Raw genomic sequence first — 20410 nt, forward strand, 5'->3', positions numbered from 1 at the left:
TCTCACCTCTCTCACCTCCTCCTCTCACCCATCTCTCACTACCTCTCCCCTCCTCTCACCACCTCCTCTCCCCTCCTCTCACCACCTCCCCTCCCTCCTCTCCCCTCCCTCCCCCCTCCCCTCCTCTCCTCCTCTCCCCTCCTCTCCCCTCCCCTCCTCTCCCCTCCCTCCTCTCCCCTCTCCCCTCCTCTCCCCCCTCCCCTCCTCTCCTTCCTCCCCTCCTCTCCTCTCCTCTCCTCCCCTCTCCCCTCCATGTCTCCCAGCTGGCTCTCCCACTCCTTCCTCCTCCCCCCTCTCCCCCCCTCCCTCCCCTCCTCTCACCTCCTCTCACCACCTCTCCTCTCCCCTCCCCTCCTCTCACCTCCTCTCACCACCTCTCCTCTCCCCTCCCCTCCTCGCCTCCCCCCCTCCCCTCCCCTCCTCTCCTCTCCCCTCCTCTCCTCTCCCCCCCTCCCCTCCTCTCCTCTCCTCTCCCCCCTATTTTCCTCTGCATGTCTCCCAGCTGGCTCTCCCACTCCTTCCTCCTCCCCCCTCCCCTCCTCCCCTCTCCTCCTCTCCCCTCCTCCTCTCCCCTCCTCTCCTCCCCTCTCCTCCTCTCCTCTCCTCCTCTCCCCTCCTCCTCTCCCCTCCCCTCCTCTCCTCCCCTCCTCCCTCCTCTCCTCCCCTCCTCTCCTCCTCTCCTCTCACCTCCCCTATTTTCCTCTGCATGTCTCCCAGCTGGCTCTCCCACTCCTTCCTCTCAGAGTTGAATCTCTCCATCAGTTCAGACTTCTCTCGGACCCAGCCCTTCTCGCTGAGCTCCAGCCGACAGCGCAGGTCCATGGCGGCTGTGTGGGTGTCGACTAGCAGCCTCCTCTGCTGCTCTCTGTCCCCCCGCTGTAGAGGACTCTCCCTGGGCTCTGGACTCTGAGGTCTCAGCCCCAGCTCAACGACAGGACCTCCTCTAGCCTCCAACTGGACAGGAAGAGAGAGATGGAGGGGGAGTGGGGGAGATGGAGGAGGAGTAGAGAGAGAGGCAGGCAGGCAGGGAGAGAGGGAGATGGAGAAAGGGAGTAGAGAGAGAGAGAGGCAGGTAGGGAGAGAGGGAGTGGAGAAGGAGGAGTAGAGAGAGAGGCAGGCAGGGAGAGAGGGAGATGGAGAATGGGGTGTAGAGAGAGAGAGAGGCAGGGAGAGATGGAGAAGGAGGAGTAGAGAGAGAGAGGCAGGGAGAGAGGGAGATGGAGGAGTAGAGAGAGAGCGGCAGGGAGAGAGGGAGATGGAGAAGGGGGAGTAGAGAGAGAGGCAGGCAGGGAGAGGGAGAGGGAGATGGAGAAGTAGAGAGAGAGATGGAGAAGGAGGAGTAGAGAGAGAGGCAGGCAGGGAGGGAGAGAGGGAGATGGAGAAGGGGGAGTAGAGAGAGAGAGAGGCCAGGGAGAGAGGGAGATGGAGAAGGGGGAGTAGAGAGAGAGGCAGGCAGGGAGGGAGATGGAGAAGGGGAGTAGAGAGAGAGGCAGGCAGGGAGGGAGATGGAGAAGGGAGAGTAGAGAGAGAGGCAGGCAGGGAGGGAGATGGAGAAGGGGGAGTAGAGAGAGAGGCAGGCAGGGAGGGAGATGGAGAAGGGGGAGTAGAGAGAGAGGCAGGCAGGGAGGGAGATGGAGAAGGGGGAGTAGAGAGAGAGGCAGGCAGGGAGGAGATGGAGAAGGGGGAGTAGAGAGAGGCAGGCAGGGAAAGATGGCAAGCAAGAGAATTAGGTGGGAGAGAATGTCAGGGAGTGTCAGGAAGAGGGGCGGAGGGAGAGAAGGACCAGAGGGAGGAGAGGAAAAGGGAGAATTCAGAGAACGGATGGAAGGGATTAAAAGATCATAACTCAGAGGAGTTCATGGTCAACCTCTCCTCCCTCTGTCTCCCTCTCTCATCATCTGACAGGATATCACAGCTGCCTCTACACAGTTCCTTTCCTGTCTGTGGACCCATCTACAGCTACCTCCCTGTCTGTCTCCCTCTCTCATCATCTGACAGGATATCACAGCTGCCTCTACACAGTTCCTTTCCTGTCTCTGGACCTATCTACAGCTACCTCCCTGTCTGTCTCTGGACCCATCTACAGCTACCTCCCCGTCTGTCTCTGGACCCATCTACAGCTACCTCCCCGTCTGTCTCTGGACCCATCTACAGCTACCTCCCCGTCTGTCTCTGGACCCATCTACAGCTACCTCCCCGTCTGTCTCTGGACCCATCTACAGCTACCTCCCCGTCTGTCTCTGGACCCATCTACAGCTACCTCCCCGTCTGTCTCTGGACCCATCTACAGCTACCTCCCCGTCTGTCTCTGGACCCATCTCAGCTACCTCCCCGTCTGTCTCTGGACCCATCTACAGCTACCTCCCCGTCTGTCCTCTGGACCCATCTACAGCTACCTCCCCGTCTGTCTCTGGACCCATCTACAGCTACCTCCCCGTCTGTCTCTGGACCCATCTACAGCTACTCCCGTCTGTCTCTGGACCCATCTACAGCTACCTCCCCGTCTGTCTCTGGACCCATTCTACAGCTACCTCCCCGTTTCTGTCTCTGGGACCCCACATCCCCGGTCTGTCTCTGGACCCATCTACAGCTACCTCCCCGTCTGTCTCTGGACCCATCTACAGCTACCTCCCCGTCTGTCTCTGGACCCTCTACAGGCTACCTCCCCGTCTGTCTCTGGACCCATCTACAGCTACCTCCCCGTACTGTCTCTGGACCATCTACAGCTACCTTCCCCGTCTGTCTCTGGACCCATCTACAGCTTACCTCCCCGTCTGTCTCTGGACCCACCTCCCGTCTGTCTCTGGACCCATCTACAGCTACCTCCCCGTCTGTCTTGGACCCACTACACGCTACCTCCCCGTCTGTCTCTGGACCCATCTACAGCTACCTCCCCGTCTGTCTCTGGACCATCTACAGCTATCTCCCCGTCTGTCTCTGGACCCATCTACAGCTACCTCCCTGTCTGTCTCTGGACCATCTACAGCTACCTCCCCGTCTGTCTCTGGACCCATCTACAGCTACCTCCCCGTCTGTCTCTGGAACCATCACAGCTACCTCCCCGTCTGTCTCTGGACCCATCTCCCTGTCTGTCTCCGGACCCATCTCCCGTCTGTCTCGGACCCATCTACAGCATCTCCCCGTCTGTCTCTGACCCATCTACGCTATCTCCCCGTCTGGTCTCTGGACCATCTACAGCTACCTCCCTGTCTGTCTCTGGACCCATCTCCCCGTCTGTCTCTGGACCCATCTGCAGCTACCTCCCTGTCTGTCTCTGGACCCATCTCCCTGTCTGTCTCTGGACCCATCTCCCGTCTGTCTACAGAGTAGTTGTTGAAAAGGGGAGTACATTTTTTAAAAACTAGGCACGTCAGTTAAGAATTCTTATTTACAATGACGGCCTACCGGGGAACAGAGGGTTAACTGGTCTAGGAACAGTGGGTTAACTGGTCTAGGAGCAGTGGGTTAACTGGTCTAGGAGCAGTGGGTTAACTGGTCTAGGAGCAGTGGGTTAACTGGTCTAGGAGCAGTGGGTTAACTGGTCTAGGAACAGTGGGTTAACTGGTCCAGGAACAGTGGGTTAACTGGTCCAGGAACAGTGGGTTAACTGGTCCAGGAACAGTGGGTTAACTGGTCTAGGAGCAGTGGGTTAACTGGTCTAGGAGCAGTGGGTTAACTGGTCTAGGAACAGTGGGTTAACTGGTCTAGGAACAGTGGGTTAACTGGTCTAGGAACAGTGGGTTAACTGGTCTAGGAACAGTGGGTTAACTGGTCTAGGAACAGTGGGTTAACTGGTCTAGGAACAGTGGGTTAACTGGTCTAGGAACAGTGGGTTAACTGGTCTAGGAACAGTGGGTTAACTGGTCTAGGAGCAGTGGGTTAACTGGTCTAGGAGCAGTGGGTTAACTGGTCTAGGAGCAGTGGGTTAACTGGTCTAGGAACAGTGGGTTAACTGGTCTAGGAACAGTGGGTTAACTGGTCTAGGAACAGTGGGTTAACTGGTCTAGGAACAGTGGGTTAACTGGTCTAGGAACAGTGGGTTAACTGGCCTAGGAACAGTGGGTTAACTGGTCTAGGAACAGTGGGTTAACTGGCCTAGGAACAGTGGGTTAAACTGGTCTAGGAACAGTGGGTTAACTGGTCTAGGAACAGTGGGTTAACTGGTCTAGGAACAGTGGGTTAACTGGTCTAGGAACAGTGGGTTAATTGGTCTAGGAACAGTGGGTTAACTGGTCTAGGAACAGTGGGTTAATTGGTCTAGGAACAGTGGGTTAACTGGTCTAGGAACAGTGGGTTAACTGGTCTAGGAACAGTGGGTTAACTGGTCTAGGAACAGTGGGTTAACTGGTCTAGGAACAGAGGGTTAACTGGTCTAGGAGCAGTGGGTTAACTGGTCCTAACTGGTCCTAGCTGGAAAAGCTGACCACGACTCCATTTTGTTGATCCCTGCCTACAGACAGAAACTAAAACAAGAAGCTCCCACGCTGAGGTCTGTCCAACGCTGGTCCGACCAAGCTGACTCCACACTCCAAGACTGCTTCCATCACGTGGACTGGGAGATGTTTCGTATTGCGTCAGCCAACAACATTGACGAATACGCTGATTCGGTGTGCGAGTTCATTAGAACGTGCGTTGAAGATGTCGTTCCCATAGCAACGATTAAAACATTCCCCAACCAGAAACCGTGGATTGATGGCAGCATTCGTGTGGAACTGAAGGCGCGAACCACTGCTTTTAATCAGGGCAAGGTGTCTGGTAACATGACGGAATACAAACAGTGCAGCTATTCCCTCCGCAAGGCTATCAAACAAGCTAAGCGCCAGTACAGAGACAAAGTAGAATCTCAATTCAACGGCTCAGACACAAGAGGCATGTGGCAGGGTCTACAGTCAATCACGGACTACAGGAAGAAACCCAGCCCAGTCACGGACCAGGATGTCTTGCTCCCAGGCAGACTAAACAACTTTTTTGCCCGCTTTGAGGACAATACAGTGCAACTGACACGGCCTGCAACGAAAACATGCGGTCTCTCCTTCACTGCAGCCGAAGTGAGTAAGACATTTAAACGTGTTAACCCTCGCAAGGCTGCAGGCCCAGACGGCATCCCCAGCCGCGCCCTCAGAGCATGCGCAGACCAGCTGGCCGGTGTGTTTACGGACATATTCAACCAATCCCTATACCAGTCTGCTGTTCCCACATGCTTCAAGAGGGCCACCATTGTTCCTGTTCCCAAGAAAGCTAAGGTAACTGAGCTAAACGACTACCGCCCCGTAGCACTCACATCCGTCATCATGAAGTGCTTTGAGAGACTAGTCAAGGACCATATCACCTCCACCCTACCTGACACCCTTGACCCACTCCAATTTGCTTACCGCCCAAATAGGTCCACAGACGATGCAATCTCAACCACACTGCACACTGCCCTAACCCATCTGGACAAGAGGAATACCTATGTGAGAATGCTGTTCATCGACTACAGCTCGGCATTCAACACCATAGTACCCTCCAAGCTCGTCATCAAGCTCGAGACCCTGGGTCTCGACCCCGCCCTGTGCAACTGGGTACTGGACTTCCTGACGGGCCGCCCCCAGGTGGTGAGGGTAGGCAACAACATCTCCTCCCCGCTGATCCTCAACACTGGGGCCCCACAAGGGTGCGTTCTGAGCCCTCTCCTGTACTCCCTGTTCACCCACGACTGCGTGGCCACGCACGCCTCCAACTCAATCATCAAGTTTGCGGACGACACAACAGTGGTAGGCTTGATTACCAACAACGACGAGACGGCCTACAGGGAGGAGGTGAGGGCCCTCGGAGTGTGGTGTCAGGAAAATAACCTCACACTCAACGTCAACAAAACTAAGGAGATGATTGTGGACTTCAGGAAACAGCAGAGGGAACACCCCCCCATCCACATCGATGGAACAGTAGTGGAGAGGGTAGCAAGTTTTAAGTTCCTCGGCATACACATCACAGACAAACTGAATTGGTCCACTCACACAGACAGCATCGTGAAGAAGGCGCAGCAGCGCCTCTTCAACCTCAGGAGGCTGAAGAAATTCGGCTTGTCACCAAAAGCACTCACAAACTTCTACAGATGCACAATCGAGAGCATCCTGGCGGGCTGTATCACCGCCTGGTATGGCAACTGCACCGCCCTCAACCGTAAGGCTCTCCAGAGGGTAGTGAGGTCTGCACAACGCATCACCGGGGGCAAACTACCTGCCCTCCAGGACACCTACACCACCCGATGCTACAGGAAGGCCATAAAGATCATCAAGGACATCAACCACCCGAGCCACTGCCTGTTCACCCCGCTGTCATCCAGAAGGCGAGGTCAGTACAGGTGCATCAAAGCTGGGACCGAGAGACTAAAAAACAGCTTCTATCTCAAGGCCATCAGACTGTTAAACAGCCACCACTAACATTGAGTGGCTACTGCCAACACACTGTCAATGCCACTGACTCTACTCCAGCCACTTTAATCATGGGAATTGATGGGAAATGATGTAAATATATCACTAGCCACTTAAACAATGCTACCTTATATAATGTTACTTACCCTACATTATTCATCTCATATGCATACGTAGATACTGTACTCTATATCATCGACTGCATCCTTATGTAATACATGTATCACTAGCCACTTTAACTATGCCACTTGGTTTACATACTCATCTCATATGTATATACTGTACTCGATATCATCTACTGTATCTTGCCTATGCTGCTCTGTACCATCACTCATTCATATATCCTTATGTACATATTCTTTATCCCCTTACACTGTGTATAAGACAGTAGTTTTGGAATTGTTAGTTAGATTACTTGTTGGTTATTACTGCATTGTCGGAACTAGAAGCACAAGCATTTCGCTACACTCGCATTAACATCTGCTAACCATGTGTATGTGACAAATACATTTGATTTGATTTGATTTGATTTTGATTTGGTCTAGGAACAGTGGGGTTAACTGGTCTAGGAACAGTGGGTTAACTGGTCTAGGAACAGTGGGGTTAACTGGTCTAGGAACAGTGGGTTAACTGCCTTGTTCAGGGGAAGAACGACAGATTTTTACCTTGTCAGCTCGGGGATTTGAACTAGAAACCTTTCGGTTACTAGTCCAATGCTCTAATCACTAGGCTACCTGTCACCCCCCTCTAACCACTAGGCTACCTGCCCCCCCCCCTGGGTTAAGAAGGGCAGCGTTAAGGGAATCCGTCCTCTCTTTCTCTGTCTGATCAACAAACCCCTTAGAGAAACTACTCTGTCTGGTCATTATATCCCTTAGAGAAACTACTCTGTCCGGTCAATATACCCCTTAGAGAAACTACTCTGTCTGGTCATTATATCCCTTAGAGAAACTACTCTGTCTGGTCAATATATCCCTTAGAGAAACTACTCTGTCTGTGGAGCTGGAATGAGACCAGGACAATGCCTCTCTCTGTAGTAAGTAGACATTGACTACCATCCTAAATGGCATCCTATTCAATATATAGTGAACTACTTTTGACCAGGGACCATAGTGCACCATATAGGGACTAGTGTCCCATTTGGGAAGCGTCCTCTGTCTGTCTGAGGTCTTTGAACGCTCGGTGTAATTGCAGTGGCAGGATGGGACTGGCGCTGTCCAGTTTATTCCTGACCCAAAGATGAACAGGAACACATAGAGAGAGAGAGAGAGAGAGAGAGACAGAGAGAGAGACAGAGACAGAGACAGAGACAGAGACAGAGACAGAGACAGAGACAGAGACAGAGACAGAGACAGAGACAGAGACAGAGACAGAGACAGAGACAGAGACAGAGACAGAGACAGAGACAGAGACAGAGACAGAGACAGAGACAGAGACAGAGACAGAGACAGAGACAGAGACAGAGACAGAGACAGAGACAGAGACAGAGAGAGACAGAGAGAGAGAGAGAGAGAGAGAGCTGCTACCCCTGTAACTCAGAGGTTAAACTGAAACAGAGGCTGATGCTCTTCTTGGCAGTGAGGGATGAATATTCCAGAAGGACCTGTATCAACAAGAGACTAGAGGCTTACAGTTCTCCAGACAGGCTGGCAGACAGACAGTAAGACACAGAGGAGACAGGCTGGTAGACAGAGAGTAAGACACAGAGGAGACAGGCTGGTAGACAGACAGGAAAACACAGAGGAGACAGGCTGGAAGACAGACAGTAAAACACAGAGGAGACAGGCTGGAAGACAGACAGTAAGACACAGAGGAGACAGGCTGGAAGACAGACAGTAAGACACAGAGGAGACAGGCTGGTAGACAGACAGTAAGACACAGAGGAGACAGGCTGGTAGACAGACAGGAAAACACAGAGGAGACAGGCTGGTAGACAGACAGGAAAACACAGAGGAGACAGGCTGGTAGACAGACAGGAAAACACAGAGGAGACAGGCTGTTCCAGTTTCAACTGACCTGAGCCCTAGGACCATGCCCCAGGACTACCTGACATGATGACTCCTTGCTGTCCCCAGTCTACCTGGCCATGCTGCTGCTCCAGTTTCAACTTCCACCTGACTGTGCTGCTGCTCTAGTTTCAACTGTTCTGCCTTATTATTATTCGACCATGCTGGTCATTTATGAACATTGAACATCTTGACCATGTTCTGTTATAATCTCCACCCGGCACAGCCAGAAGAGGACTGGCCACCCCACATAGCCTGGTTCCTCTCTAGGTTTCTTCCTAGGTATTGGCCTTTCTAGGGAGTTTTTCCTAGCCACCGTGCTTCTCCACCTGCATTGCTTGCTGTTTGGGGTTTTAGGCTGGGTTTCTGTACAGCACTTTGAGATATCAGCTGATGTACGAAGGGCTATATAAATAAATTTGATTTGATTTGATTTGATTTTGATTTGGTAGACAGACAGTAAAACACAGGAGACAGGCAGACAGACAGACAGGAAAACACTGAAGAGACAGGCAGACAGACAGACAGGAAAACACTGAGGAGACAGGCTGGTAGACAGACAGTAAGACACAGAGGAGACAGGCTGGAAGACAGACAGTAAGACACAGAGGAGACAGGCTGGTAGACAGAGAGTAAAAGACAGAGGCAGGCTGGCAGACAGACAGTAAAAGACAGAGGCAGGCTGGCAGACAGACAGGAAAAGACAGAGGCAGGCTGGCAGACAGACAGACAGACAGACAGGAAAAGACAGAGGCAGGCTGGCAGACAGACAGACAGACAGGAAAAGACAGAGGCAGGCTGGCAGACAGACAGACAGACAGACAGTAAAAGACAGAGGCAGGCTGGCAGACAGACAGACAGTAAAAGACAGAGGCAGGCTGGCAGACAGACAGACAGACAGTAAAAGACAGAGGCAGGCTGGCAGACAGACAGACAGACAGACAGTAAAAGACAGAGGAGACAGGCTGGAAGACAGACAGTAAGACACAGAGGAGACAGGCTGGTAGACAGACAGTAAAAGACAGAGGCAGGCTGGCAGACATATTAAACACACAGTAGCAGCCATCTCCTGCTACTGTAGGACTGGACAGTGTGTGTGTGTGTGTGTGTGTGTGTCTCTGTGTGACAGTGTCATGGTGGTCTCTCTCTATTAATAGGAGACTCAACCAACCAGCCAACGCTGTACAGATTTACAGCGTCACGTACATTCAGGGAGCGGTGGGGCTGGAAGGACGACGGAGATGTTTCTCTCTGTGTGTGTGTGTGTGTGTGTGTGTGTGTGTGTGTGTGTGTGTGTGTGTGTGTGTGTGTGTGTGTGTGTGTGTGTGTGTGTGTGAGCGGTGGGGCTGGAAGGACGACGGAGATGTTTCTCTCTCTGTGTGTGTGTGTGTGTGTGTGTGTGTGTGTGTGTGTGTGTGTGTGTGTGTGTGTGTGTGTGTGCGGTGGGGCTGGAAGGACGATGGAGATGTTTCTGCTCAACAAACATCTAAAGTATGTGGACAAATATGCCTGCAAATATCCGGCTGAGTCCCAGGATGCTTAGTGGCAAACCCTGGTAGCTCGAAGACACAGGATGCTTAGTGGCAAACCCTGGTAGCCTGAAGACCCAGGATGCTTAGTGGCAAACCCTGGTAGCTCGAAGACACAGGATGCTTAGTGGCAAACCCTGGTAGCTCGAAGACACAGGATGCTTAGTGGCAAACCCTGGTAGCCTGAAGACACAGGATGCTTAGTGGTAGGCCCTGGTAGCCCGAAGACCCAGGATGCTTAGTGGTAGGCCCTGGTAGCCTGAAGATACAGGATGCTTAGTGGCAAACCCTGGTAGTCCGAAGACCCAGGATGCTTAGTGGTAGGCCCTGGTAGCCCAAAGACACAGGATGCTTGGTGGCAAACCCTGGTAGTCCGAAGACCCAGGATGCTTAGTGGTAGGCCCTGGTAGCTCAAAGACACAGGATGCTTATTGGCAAACCCTGGTAGCTCGAAGACACAGGATGCTTGGTGGTAGGCCCTGGTAGCCCCAAAGACACAGGATGCTTGGTGGTAGGCCCTGGTAGCTCGAAGACACAGGATGCTTATTGGCAAACCCTGGTAGTCCGAAGACCCAGGATGCTTAGTGGTAGGCCCTGGTAGCTCGAAGACACAGGATGCTTAGTGGCAAACCCTGGTAGCCCGAAGACACAGGATGCTTAGTGGCAAACCCTGGTAGCTCGAAGACACAGGATGCTTGGTGGTAGGGTCTGGTAGCCCCGAAGACACAGGATGCTTAGTGGCAAACCCTGGTAGCTCGAAGACACAGGATGCTTAGTGGCAAACCCTGGTAGCCTGAAGACACAGGATGCTTGGTGGTAGGCCCTGGTAGCCCCGAAGACACAGGATGCTTGGTGGTAGGCCCTGGTAGCCTCGAAGACACAAGATGCTTAGTGGCAAACCCTGGTAGCCCGAAGACACAGGATGCTTGGTGGTAGGCCCTGGTAGCCCCAAAGACACAGGATGCTTGGTGGTAGGCCCTGGTAGCTCGAAGACACAAGATGCTTGGTGGTAGACCCTGGTAGCTCGAAGACACAGGATGCTTGGTGGTAAAGCCTGGTAGCTCGAAGACACGGGATGCTTGGTGGTAAAGCCTGGTAGTTCGAAGACACGGGATGCTTGGTGGTAACTCCTGGTAGCTCGAAGACACAGGATGCTTGGTGGTAACTCCTGGTAGCCTGAAGACACAGGATGCTTAGTGGCAAACCCTGGTAGCCTGAAGACACAGGATGCTTGGTGGTAACTCCTGGTAGCCTGAAGACACAGGATGCTTGGTGGTAGGCCCTGGTAGCTCAAAGACACAGGATGCTTAGTGGTAGGCACTGGTAGCCCGAAGACACAGGATGCTTGGTGGTAGGCCCTGGTAGCCTGAAGACACAGGATGCTTGGTGGTAGGCCCTGGTAGCCTAAAGACACAGGATGCTTGGTGGTAAACCCTGGTAGCCTGAAGACCCAGGATGCTTAGTGGCAAACCCTGGTAGCCTGAAGACACAGGATGATTAGTGGTAGGCCCTGGTAGCCCGAAGACCCAGGATGCTTAGTGGTAGGCCCTGGTAGCCTGAAGATACAGGATGCTTAGTGGCAAACCCTGGTAGTCCGAAGACCCAGGATGCTTAGTGGTAGGCCCTGGTAGCCCGAAGACACAGGATGCTTGGTGGCAAACCCTGGTAGTCCGAAGACCCAGGATGCTTGGTGGTAGGCACTGGTAGCTCGAAGACACAGGATGCTTATTGGCAAACCCTGGTAGTTCGAAGACACAGGATGCTTAGTGGCAAACCCTGGTAGCCCGAAGACACAGGATGCTTAGTGGCAAACCCTGGTAGCTCGAAGACACAGAATGCTTAGTGGTAGGCACTGGTAGCCCGAAGACACAGGATGCTTGGTGGTAGGCCCTGGTAGCCTGAAGATACAGGATGCTTGGTGGTAGGCCCTGGTAGCCTAAAGACACAGGATGCTTGGTGGTAGGCCCTGGTAGCCTGAAGACACAGGATGCTTGGTGGTAACTCCTGGTAGCCTGAAGACACAGGATGCTTGGTGGTAACTCCTGGTAGCTCGAAGACACAGGATGCTTGGTGGTAGGCCCTGGTAGCTCGAAGACACAGGATGCTTGGTGGTAGGCCCTGGTAGCCCCGAAGACACAGGATGCTTGGTGGTAGGCCCTGGTAGCCTCAAAGACACAGGATGCTTAGTGGTAACTCCTGGTAGCTCGAAGACACAGGATGCTTGGTGGTAACTCCTGGTAGCTCGAAAACACAGGATGCTTGGTGGTAGGCCCTGGTAGCCCCGAAGACACAGGATGCTTGGTGGTAACTCCTGGTAGCTCGAAGACACAGGATGCATGGTGGTAGGCCCTGGTAGCCTGAAGACACAGGATACTTAGTGGCAAACCCTGGTAGCTCGAAGACACAGGATGCTTGGCACCCTATTCCCTACATACAGCAGTGCACTACTTTTGACCAGGGCCCATAGGAAATAGGGAGCTCTTTGAGACAACCACAGGCTTTGTATAACTGTCTATAAACTAAACTGTGGCAGCAGGATGTGGCTGAGAGGAGAAAACAGCTTTTACAATGGAGCTAACCCCTCCCTGCACATCGCCAGACTATGCCAGACCAGCATTCCAGTCATTCATATAGAACACTGTGGACTCAGAACCATCAGAACACTGAGGAACAACAAGTGAATTCTAGAAGCTGATGTGATCTGACTATCATTATTATAGAACACTGTGGACTCACACAGAACCATCAGAACACTGAGGAACAACAAGTGAATTCTAGAAGCTGATGTGATCTGACTATCATTATTATAGAACACTGTGGACTCACACAGAACCATCAGAACCCTGGGGAACAACAAGTGAATTCTAGAAGCTGATGTGGTCTGACTATCATTGATATAGAACACTGTGGACTCACACAGAACCATCAGAACCCTGGGGAACAACAAGTGAATTCTAGAAGCTGATGTGGTCTGACTATCATTGATATAGAACACTGTGGACTCACATAGAAGCATCAGAACCCTGGGGAACAACAAGTGAATTCTAGAAGCTGATGTGGTCTGACTATCATTGATATAGAACACTGTGGACTCACACAGAACCATCAGAACTCTGGTGGAACCACAAGTGAATTCTAGAAGCTGATGTGGTCTGACTATCATTGATATAGAACACTATGGACTCACACAGAACCATCAGAACCCTGGGGAACAACAAGTGAATTCTAGAAGCTGATGTGGTCTGACTATCATTGATATAGAACACTGTGGACTCACACAGAACCATCAGAACCCTGGGGAACAACAAGTGAATTCTAGAAGCTGATGTGGTCTGACTATCATTGATATAGAACACTGTGGACTCACACAGAACCATCAGAACTCTGGTGGAACCACAAGTGAATTCTAGAAGCTGATGTGGTCTGACTATCATTGATATAGAACACTATGGACTCACACAGAACCATCAGAACCCTGGGGAACAACAAGTGAATTCTAGAAGCTGATGTGGTCTGACTATCATTGATATAGAACACTGTGGACTCACACAGAACCATCAGAACCCTGGGGAACAACAAGTGAATTCTAGAAGCTGATGTGGTCTGACTACCATTGATATAGAACACTGTGGACTCACACAGAACCATCAGAACCCTGGGGAACAACAAGTGAATTCTAGAAGCTGATGTGGTCTGACTACCATTGATATAGAACACTGTGGACTCACACAGAACCATCAGAACCCTGGGGAACAACAAGTGAATTCTAGAAGCTGATGTGGTCTGACTATCATTGATATAGAACACTGTGGACTCACACAGAACCATCAGAACCCTGGGGAACAACAAGTGAATTCTAGAAGCTGATGTGGTCTGACTACCATTGATATAGAACACTGTGGACTCACACAGAACCATCAGAACCCTGGGGAACAACAAGTGAATTCTAGAAGCTGGGAGAGTTTTGACCATGGAATGTTTTAACATTGGACATAGTTCTTCTTCATAAATAGCTAGTGAACAGACTGTACTGTTTATATTCATAGTACTGGTCCAACATGGAATCCTGACAGATGACTACAGTACAGGGGCCTACAGTACATGCTTCAACCACAATCACTGTCTCTCACACACACACCCTCTGCATGTACACACACACAGTTTCTATGCTTCAGTCATGCTTTCAATCCAGACCTATGTAAGGAGATGTTGTGTTACTCTGTTAAGTGAAAGGTCTGTTTAGTATGAGTCTGTATCTATCCCCTGTTTACATGTTTAGTATGAGCCCATATCATGTTTAGTATGAGCCCATATCATGTTTAGTATGAGCCCATATCATGTTTAGTATGAGTCTATATCATGTTTAGTATCAGTCTATATCATGTTTAGTATGAGTCTATATCATGTTTAGTATGAGTCTATATCATGTTTAGTATGAGCCCATATCATGTTTAGTATGAGTCTATATCATGTTTAGTATGAGTCTATATCATGTTTAGTATGAGTCTATATCATGTTTAGTATGAGTCATATCTATCCCCTGTTTACATGAAAGCTTAGAGAAAAGCTGTGTACTTTCCCAGACGGGCTTTCCACACTGTCTGTCTGTCTGTCTGTCTGTCTGTCTGTCTGTCTGTCTGTCTGTCTGTCTGTCTGTCTGTCTGTCTGTCTGTCTGTCTGTCTGTCTGTCTGTCTGTCTGTCTGTCTGTCTGTCTGTCTGTCTGTCTGTCTGTCTGTCTGTCTGTCTGTCTGTCTGTCTGTCTGTCTGTCTGTCTGTCTGTCTATCTATCTTCAGACCCTGAATCCCCTCATCCAATTGATTGGTCACACATTCACAGATCCCAGTCTGTGTAGCCACTGATTCTCTCTGGCATCATGTGATGCCAGCATGACTCTTCTAACCACATCACAGGCCTCTGAAAGATGGCTGACTGTGTCCTACAGTAGTGACACAGAGAGAGATATAGAGGGAGATGGCTGACTGTGTCCTACTGTACTGACACAGAGAGAGATATAGAGGGAGATGGCTGACTGTGTCCTACAGTAGTGACACAGAGAGAGATATAGAGGGAGATGGCTGACTGTGTCCTACAGTAGTGACACAGAGAGATATATAGAGAGAGATGGCTGACTGTGTCCTACAGTAGTGACACAGAGAGAGATATAGAGGGAGATGGCTGACTGTGTCCTACAGTAGTGACACAGAGAGATATATAGAGAGAGATGGCTGACTGTGTCCTACAGTAGTGACACAGAGAGAGATATATAGAGGGAGATGGCTGACTGTGTCCTACAGTAGTGACACACAGAGATATTATAGAGAGAGATGGCTGACTGTGTCCTACAGTAGTGACACAGAGAGAGATATATAGAGGGAGATGGCTGACTGTGTCCTACAGAGACTAATGGAATACTGTCTAGTGTATAGTGATAATATATACTATGCATGATGAGAAAAGACTGATGTCATCCATGCCTGTTGCTACGCAATATGATCGAATTGATGAAGTAGGCATTCCATTCCATTCTATTGCATTCTATAGTGTTGTATCATATAGTATAGCATAGTATAGTGGTGTATCATGTAGTATAGTATCATATAGTATAGTATAGTATAGTACAGCATTCTATAGTGTTGTATCATATAGTATAGTATAGTATAGTATAGTACAGCATAGCATAGTATAGTATAGTGGTGTATCATATAGTATAGCATAGTATAGCATAGTATAGTATAACATAGTATAGCATAGTATAGTATAGCATAGTATAGTATAGTGGTGTATCATATAGTATAGCATAGTATAGTATAGCATAGTATAGCATAGTATAGTATAGCATAGTATAGTATAGTGGTGTATCATGTAGTATAGTATCACATAGTATAGTATAGTATAGTACAGCATTCTATAGTGTTGTATCATATAGTATAGCATAGTATAACATAGTATAGCATAGTATAGTATAGCATAGTACAGTATAGTATAGTGGTGTATAATGTAGTATAGTATCGTATATTGGTGTATAATACAATATAGTATAGTATACTATCATATAGTATAGTATAGAATAGTATAGTATAGTATAGTGGTGTATCATGTAGTATAGTATAGTATAGTGTTGTACCATATAGTATGGTATAGCATAGTATAGCACAGTATAGTATAGTGTTGTATAGTATAGTATAGCATAGTATAGTATAGCATAGCATAGTACAGTATAGTATAGTGGTGTATAATACAATATAGTATAGTATAGTATCATATAGCATAGTATAGTATAGTATTGTGGTGTATCATGTAGTATAGTATAGTATAGTATAGTGTTGTACCATATAGTATAGCATAGTATAGTATAGTATAACATAGTATAGCATAGTATAACATAGTATAGTATAGTATAGTATAGTATAGCATAGTATACTATAGTGTTGTATCATATAGTATAGTGTTGTATCATATAGTATAGTGTTGTATCATATAGTATAGTGTTGTATCATATAGTATAGTATAGTGATGTGTCATATTGTGTAGTATAGTATCATATTGTATAGCATAGTGTTGTATCATATAGTATATTATAGCGCTGTGTCATATTGTGTAGTATAGTATGGTGCTGTGTCATATTGTGTAGTATAGTATAGTGTTGTATCATATAGTAGAGTCAAGTGTTGTATCATATAGTAGAGTCAAGTGTTGTATCATATAGTATAGTATAGTGTTGTATTACATAGTATAGTATCATATAGTATAGTATAGTGTTGTATCACATAGTATAGTATCATATAGTATAGTATAGTGTTGTATTACATAGTATATTGTCATATAGTATAGTATAGTGTTGTATTACATAGTATAGTGTCATATAGTATAGTATAGTGTTGTATTACATAGTATAGTATCATATAGTATAGTATAGTGTTGTATTACATAGTATAGTATCATATAGTATAGTATAGTGTTATATCATATTGTATAGTATTTTATAGTATAGTATCACATAGTATAGTATAGTGTTGTATCATATTGTATAGTATTTTATAGTATAGTATCATATAGTATAGTATCATATCATATTGTACAGTAAAGTATCATGTTGTATAGTATGGTATGGTGTTGTATCATATTGTATAGTAAAGTATCATATTGTATAGTATAATATAGTATAGTGTAGTATTATATAGTATAGTGTAGTATCATATAGCATAGTATAGTATCATATAGTATAGTATAGTATTATATAGTATAGTGTAGTGTTGTATCATATAGTGTTGTATCATATAGTATAGTGTTGTATAGTGTAGTGTAGTGTTGTATCATATAGTATAGTGTTGTATAGTATAGTGTTGTATCATATAGTATAGTGTAGTGTTGTATCATATAGTGTTGTATCATATAGTATCATATAGTATAGTGTTGTATAGTGTAGTCTTACCTGTGCGATTCTGCATTTCAGCTCAGCTCTCTCCAGTTCCCAGGCACATCTGTCCTTAGTGTACTGCAGCTGTAGCTCGCTCCTCTTCGACTCCTCTCTCTTCACCTCTAGCTGCACCTCCTCCACTACAGTCTTCAGATCCAACAAAATCCTTCTGTTCTCCCCACCCTGAGAATCAACACAGGAAAACGGAGTTAGCTGTAGTTGGTGACCCACAATACATACATTCAGAAACACTCAGAAACAAAAAAACTAAATCGTAGTGCAACAAGTAGTGAACCAGATGTATCATCTAAAACTTAGAATAAAATATCTCCCTGTGCTGAAGAGTGAAATGATTTCAATTAGGCCTACTTGTATCTCAGCAACTTGTCTTAAAAGTATCTCCTTCTCTCGTATCCATTCTTCCTTGTCCTGTCCGTGGCGTTTCTTGAAGTGTTCAAACTTCTTTTTCAGGCGGGAGTGATGAGTCCCTGGCTCTTGCGCCCGAACTTGTCCCCGAGGAAGCTCCAGTGATGTTCCAACCGTTCCAGGATGAGACTGTTCGTAGAACTGAGTGACTGTTGGCGGGGAGGAGAACGTCCTGAACGGGCTGCGACTCTTCCCTCTGCCGCGCTCTCTTTCTCTTTCCAGGCGCGAGCAGGAAACGAATTCCCAGTCCTGCGCTGGCACGTACCCGCCGCCGCAGCCGCCGCCTCCTCCACTACGCAAATCTGACCCATTTCCGAACGCAGCATTCCACATTTCTCAACGTGCAGAGACAAACAAACACAAACTGATGACAGCCTTCGGTTGACTGGTGCCTTCGGTTGTAGTTGCGGCAGCAGCATAATAATTCTCCCCGGCGGTGTCCGTGTCTCTCAACGCTGAACCAGCAGCAGTTCCAGCCCATGCAGCGATGTGCGTATATGTCCCTTCCATGTCACCGCGCCGCGCCAAGGTCAACAATCGGTCATTATGCGGCGGAACTCTACTGATGCGATCTGGATTTATTATCCAAACGTATGTAGGCTGTTCATGATTCCTACATTGAGAAGTATAGTAAAATGCTACGGTTATCGCCTAGGCTACTGCCCTGTACAGGGCACCGTGTGGGTGCAGAACACCCAGTAGGTTGTTGTTACGTGGACAGGACGAGTACCCAATAATACACATAGCCCACTGATGTAAGAGCTGAGGACTATTTTTACACCCTGTAACCACGCATATCCTTTTACTCAATAACCCCACTGTGTGGCGTAGACTACTAAGTAACGGAGCCGGGAGTAGGTCGCGCGGAAGCCACCGGTTGAAGAGGTATTAATCACGTCTGTTTACTACCGGGACCACTATGTCGCGGGCTCTAAAGAAGTTGTGACTGCGGAATGTGGATCAAGTGGTAGACTAAGGCTATACAAACGGGTTGTGACCGGGACCATAGCGATACATGTGTTCAGCTCGCTGGTTACTACCGGGACCATAGCGATAAATGTGTTCAGCTCGCTGGTTATAGCCTAACGGTTGTTTATTGGCTTCACACGCAGAATCAGAAGCCAAATGTTGCATAGCCTGTCAATGCGCGCGCGCGCGCGCACACACACACACACACACACACACACACACACATACAGTAGCCAAGCCAAACACTGGAACCACGTTTCTGTATTCGCAGTTAGTTTGCATCCTATTTTGATAGAAGGCTGTGCTCCGTTATTTCACAAGACCTTTCATTGCCTTCAAATCTCTGAATAGATTCAGGACATCTGAAAACATCTTACCTGTTATGCAATGTCCAGCTGTGTAATATCTTATTAAAGATCTCCAAAAACCAAAAACACCAAAATAAGATATCCAGAAAAACTGGTCTTTCTGGTCAATTGTTAATGAAAATCAGAGTGGTCCCTAAATCCAACGGAAATAACCGTCTTGGTCAGAGCTCTCTATATCTTTTCCTGATGCCTTTTTTTTTTTCATTGGACAACTCGACCAGACGAGCCACGAAAGCCCCGCGTACTTCTCCCTCACAGCTGGTCTTAATACCGTTTATGACGTCATATCCCCACCCGCCGGATGAGAATCGCCGTGTGTTCCCGCCCCGCCCCCGTCCCCGCCCCCGCCCCGCCCCCACCGTCTCAGTAACCAGTAGAATTTACGGGATTAAACAATTCCATATCCAGCACAAATCAAATGTTATTGGTCATGTGCACATATTTTATCAGATGTTATCGCAGTTGTAGCGAAATGGGTATGTTTTCTAGGTCCAACAGTGCAGTAATACCTAACAACAACACAACAATACACCCCAAAAATATCAGAAGGAGCAGTGGCATGTATGTACAGTATATGATGGTGTGTATATACATTATGACAGTATAGGAATAGAAAAGGAGTGTTCAGCAGTAGTTATATAGGATGAGCCTTGACTAGAATACAATATATATATACATATGTAACAGTATAACTTTAGACCGTCCCCTCGCCCCGACCCGGGCGTGACCCAGGGACCCTCTGCACACATCAACAACAGTCACCCACGAAGCATCGTTACCCATCGCTCCACAAAAGCCTCGGCCCTTTCAGAGCAAAGGGGAACTACTACTTCAAGGTCTCAGAGCAAAGGGGAACTACTACTTCAAGGTCTCAGAGCAAAGGGGAACTACTACTTCAAGGTCTCAGAGCAAGGGGAACCACTACTTCAAGGTCTCAGAGCAATGGGGGAACCACTACTTCAAGGTCTCAGAGCAAAGGGGAACCACTACTTCAAGGTCTCAGAGCAAGGGGAACCACTACTTCAAGGTCTCAGAGCAAGGGGAACCACTACTTCAAGGTCTCAGAGCAAGGGGAACCACTACTTCAAGGTCTCAGAGCAAGGGGAACCACTACTTCAAGGTCTCAGAGCAATGGGAACCACTACTTCAAGGTCTCAGAGCAATGGGGGAACCACTACTTCAAGGTCTCAGAGCAAGGGGAACCACTACTTCAAGGTCTCAGAGCAATGGGGGAACCACTACTTCAAGGTCTCAGAGCAAAGGGGAACCACTACTTCAAG

The 20410-nt window shown here is 48.3% G+C and overlaps 1 protein-coding gene across 1 annotated transcript; it reads right to left on the minus strand.

The window, feature by feature from the left end:
• Positions 1-687: 687 nt before the first annotated feature.
• LOC109885591 (uncharacterized) lies at positions 688-18870 on the minus strand (the record flags this gene model as incomplete). Its single annotated transcript, XM_031818997.1, is given in 3 exon segments — positions 688-954; positions 17383-17550; positions 17737-18870. Coding segments are annotated over 3 exon segments (825 nt in total), but the record flags the coding sequence as incomplete, so codon positions are not given.
• Between the last annotated feature and the right edge of the window lie 1540 nt (positions 18871-20410).

This window comes from Oncorhynchus kisutch, unplaced genomic scaffold (assembly GCF_002021735.2).
Source record: "Oncorhynchus kisutch isolate 150728-3 unplaced genomic scaffold, Okis_V2 scaffold1764, whole genome shotgun sequence".
Classification (NCBI taxonomy): Eukaryota; Metazoa; Chordata; class Actinopteri; order Salmoniformes; family Salmonidae; genus Oncorhynchus; species Oncorhynchus kisutch.